The sequence below is a fragment of the Clarias gariepinus genome, chromosome 5 (assembly GCF_024256425.1).
Source record: "Clarias gariepinus isolate MV-2021 ecotype Netherlands chromosome 5, CGAR_prim_01v2, whole genome shotgun sequence".
In the NCBI taxonomy this organism is placed as follows: domain Eukaryota; kingdom Metazoa; phylum Chordata; class Actinopteri; order Siluriformes; family Clariidae; genus Clarias; species Clarias gariepinus.
Window position 1 is genome coordinate 11290457 of NC_071104.1, and position 2993 is coordinate 11293449.

General features: G+C 39.1%; 1 protein-coding gene across 1 annotated transcript; it reads right to left on the bottom strand.

The window, feature by feature from the left end:
• Positions 1-722: 722 nt before the first annotated feature.
• Positions 723-2736, bottom strand: LOC128524654 (2-oxoglutarate receptor 1). The gene is made up of 2 exons (XM_053497356.1): positions 2667-2736; positions 723-1754 (listed from the first exon to the last, which is right to left on the bottom strand). The coding sequence occupies exon 2, from the start codon at positions 1725-1727 to the stop codon at positions 774-776; it is 954 nt and encodes a 317-aa protein (XP_053353331.1). The 5' UTR covers positions 1728-1754; positions 2667-2736; the 3' UTR covers positions 723-773.
• Positions 2737-2993: the final 257 nt, after the last annotated feature.

Here is a 2993-nt window from a genome sequence, read left to right on the forward strand (position 1 = left end):
AGATGATCACTTGTTTCCTCCGAACCGCGTGACGTCAGCTGACCGCAACCTTTTCGAACTGCCTGCTCACGCACTATTGCATTCCACTTCCTCGGAGTAACACACTCAGAGGAAAGCGCTAGCCGCTAGCTAGCGCGCGAGCTCACAGACGCCCCTGATTGGCTGTAGAGCCGTAAATAATGTGGGACCGCGAGAACCTCTCATCCCTCCCCCCTGAGAGAGCTCGGCCAATCAGCTCTCTCTAGACCTCCGGCTGTGAGAGGTTACAGCATCACCTAGGGTTCGAACCAGCGATCTTCGGATGATAGGGCGAGCACTTTACAACTGCGCCACTCGGAGGCCTATTAAAATACTAGTTAAAGCAAAAAAATATATATATACATATTTTTATATGACACAGTGGAAGGTGTTTAAATTTTATGCTTGATTTAAAGAACATTAAAGGCTGGTAAAACAATGTGCTTTACCTTAATATTGAACGCATGCTCTGATAACTGCTCTGTTATAAGGTGATCGGTTCTTAGGTGTTTTCTTTACAAATGTTATAATTATTGTTCATGGTTATTAAATAAAAATCTTTACGAAACAAATTTAAACTCAATTCTTTAAAAAAACATATTTTGCAACATTTTAACTGTAGTAATTACAGTGCTAGAATGCTCCTGGCTTTCACAAGTGATGTAGAATTTAGTCCTGTGTTTATGGTGGAAATGCAATGCAGATTTACAGCTATACAATGTTGAAAAAGTCCAGAGGAGCCTATTTTTAGAGCTTTAGCAGATCACAGCCACCTTGCTGATGGTGGGTTTCCTTCTGAAAATCAGGCTGTAGAAAGCCTGCTGGAACTTGTCTCCAGCCAAGGTGAAGAGTGCCAGATTGAAGAAGGTGTTAAGGCCTGCCAAGGGCCTTGACAGCGTGTAGGCATCATTGATGATTTTCTTTTGCAAACAGGATGTCTCATTGCACCGCAGACTGCCCACTCTCAGCAGCCTCAGTATGTGATAGGGCAGGAAACACATGACAAACACAGCTAAGATCATCACTGTTAGTCTGTGGGCTCGCATCCGACTAGGCCTAGAGGCTGAAAGGCTTTTGTATAGTGCACCTCTGATATGCATGTAGCACCAACACACCACAACTAGGGGCAGCAAGTAGCCCAGCACAGTCAGTAGCCAGCCATACCACCACACCGTCTTTGGGTCATTGCTGGCAAAGTCCAAACAGTCTGTGGTGTTCCCATCTTTCTGGGTCATGATCATGGTGAGCATTGGACCGATCTCCAGCAGGGAGACAACCCAGATGATGATGCATGCAGAGACACCCCAGCACGCCCTCTGGACCTGAGTTGCTCGCAGAGGGTGAACCACCACTATATAACGGAAGACGCTGAGGCAGGTAAGGGAGAGTATGCTTCCATACAGGTTAAAGTGAAAGCAGAAGCGGAGGAAGCGACACATGAACTCACCCAGCATCCAATTCCCGGTGATGTAGAAACAAACAAGGAAAGGTAAGCTAAGGGCATACAGCAAGTCAGCTACTGCTAGGTTCACCATGATGATGGTCCCGCTCTTCCAAGGCCTCAGCTTGATCACGTAGATTAGGATGGCCATGAGATTTCCAGTGCATCCAACCAAAAATATAATCCCATACATGACAGGAAGGTAATAATGCTTTATGGAAATATCAACAGACAAACAGACATCAGACTCATTCTCATACACTCCCATTGTCAGCTTATTTTATCCAGCGGATACCTAAAATGCAGATTTAACAAATCAAAATTGAATTGATTTCATTACCAGATTAAAAGGCATCTTAACAGTGAACAATCATAAAACAAGATAATAACAGTGATGTTTCATTTTTAATTAAATATATAAAAAAACACATTGGAAAAACATTGGAAGACTGATTTGGTCAAGTGAATCATGTCGTCCTTTGCCACACCTTGCTATGGACTTTTTGAATTACTTTTCCACTTAAAAGTAGGATGTATTAGATATCAATAAATATTTGTATCTTCTGAAACATTTTGATAAATTATATGGTTAACAAAAATAAATAGTGAAATAAATGGCATGTTATATACTTTTGAATTAAATCTAAAGTATGTAAGGTAGTCCTACAGCATGTAGTCTTCATTTGAAACAAACTACTAACATACTCCTGCCTCCTGGGCCACGCTCCCTCATGAGCTGAGAAAAATTCTCAATTTTTTCCCCCAGGAACCCTGAAAATTTTATTTAAGACCTGAACTAGTTATGAATTTCTTACCACTTTTCTTGGCCACTCAATATCTTCATATGTCTCATTCGATAATGTTAATGTGTTCAGTATTACTATAATACTGTAGAAAATATTGTTGAGTAAAGAAAAGCCCTATGAGCAGATGCGTCAAACTTTTTAACTAGTATCAAATGCTAAGCACATCAATTAATATCAATAATACTATAGATATATAGGTTTTTAAAGACGTAAACTTACAATAGCTTAATATTATATACTGTGTGTAGACTAACATTTATATATATATATATATATATATATATATATATATATATATATATATATATATATATATATATACTGTATTACATCAATATGTATAATGTAACAAAATCAGAATTTTCTCAATGTTTTCAGTCTAGAATTGTGGAAATCCTTACCTGTAGTTGTTCAAAGACCTTAGGCTCCTAGAAATTTCTCTTACTTTCACATTTTCATTTTAATTGTTGAACTGAAACAGCATGTTGTTGTGAACGTTGTGAATGAGCGCTGTCAGTATCGGACCGCACACATCCTCTCACTTATTGCCTTTGCTTAAATTGTGACTCATGCTGGAAAGTCCAGAAAACAAGGTCTTGATGTTTTTCTCAGTTAATGTGTAATCACTGACCCCTTATAAAATTACTTCCTGAAACAAACCAAGTCATATTACCTACAATATACAGTACTGCACCGCTCCATTATACAGTAAGTTACTCCTGTGGCAA

Bases quoted from the DNA above. Each gene is read 5' to 3' on its own strand.
- LOC128524654 (XM_053497356.1), bottom strand. From the start codon at position 1,727: ATGGGAGTGTATGAGAATGAGTCTGATGTCTGTTTGTCTGTTGATATT.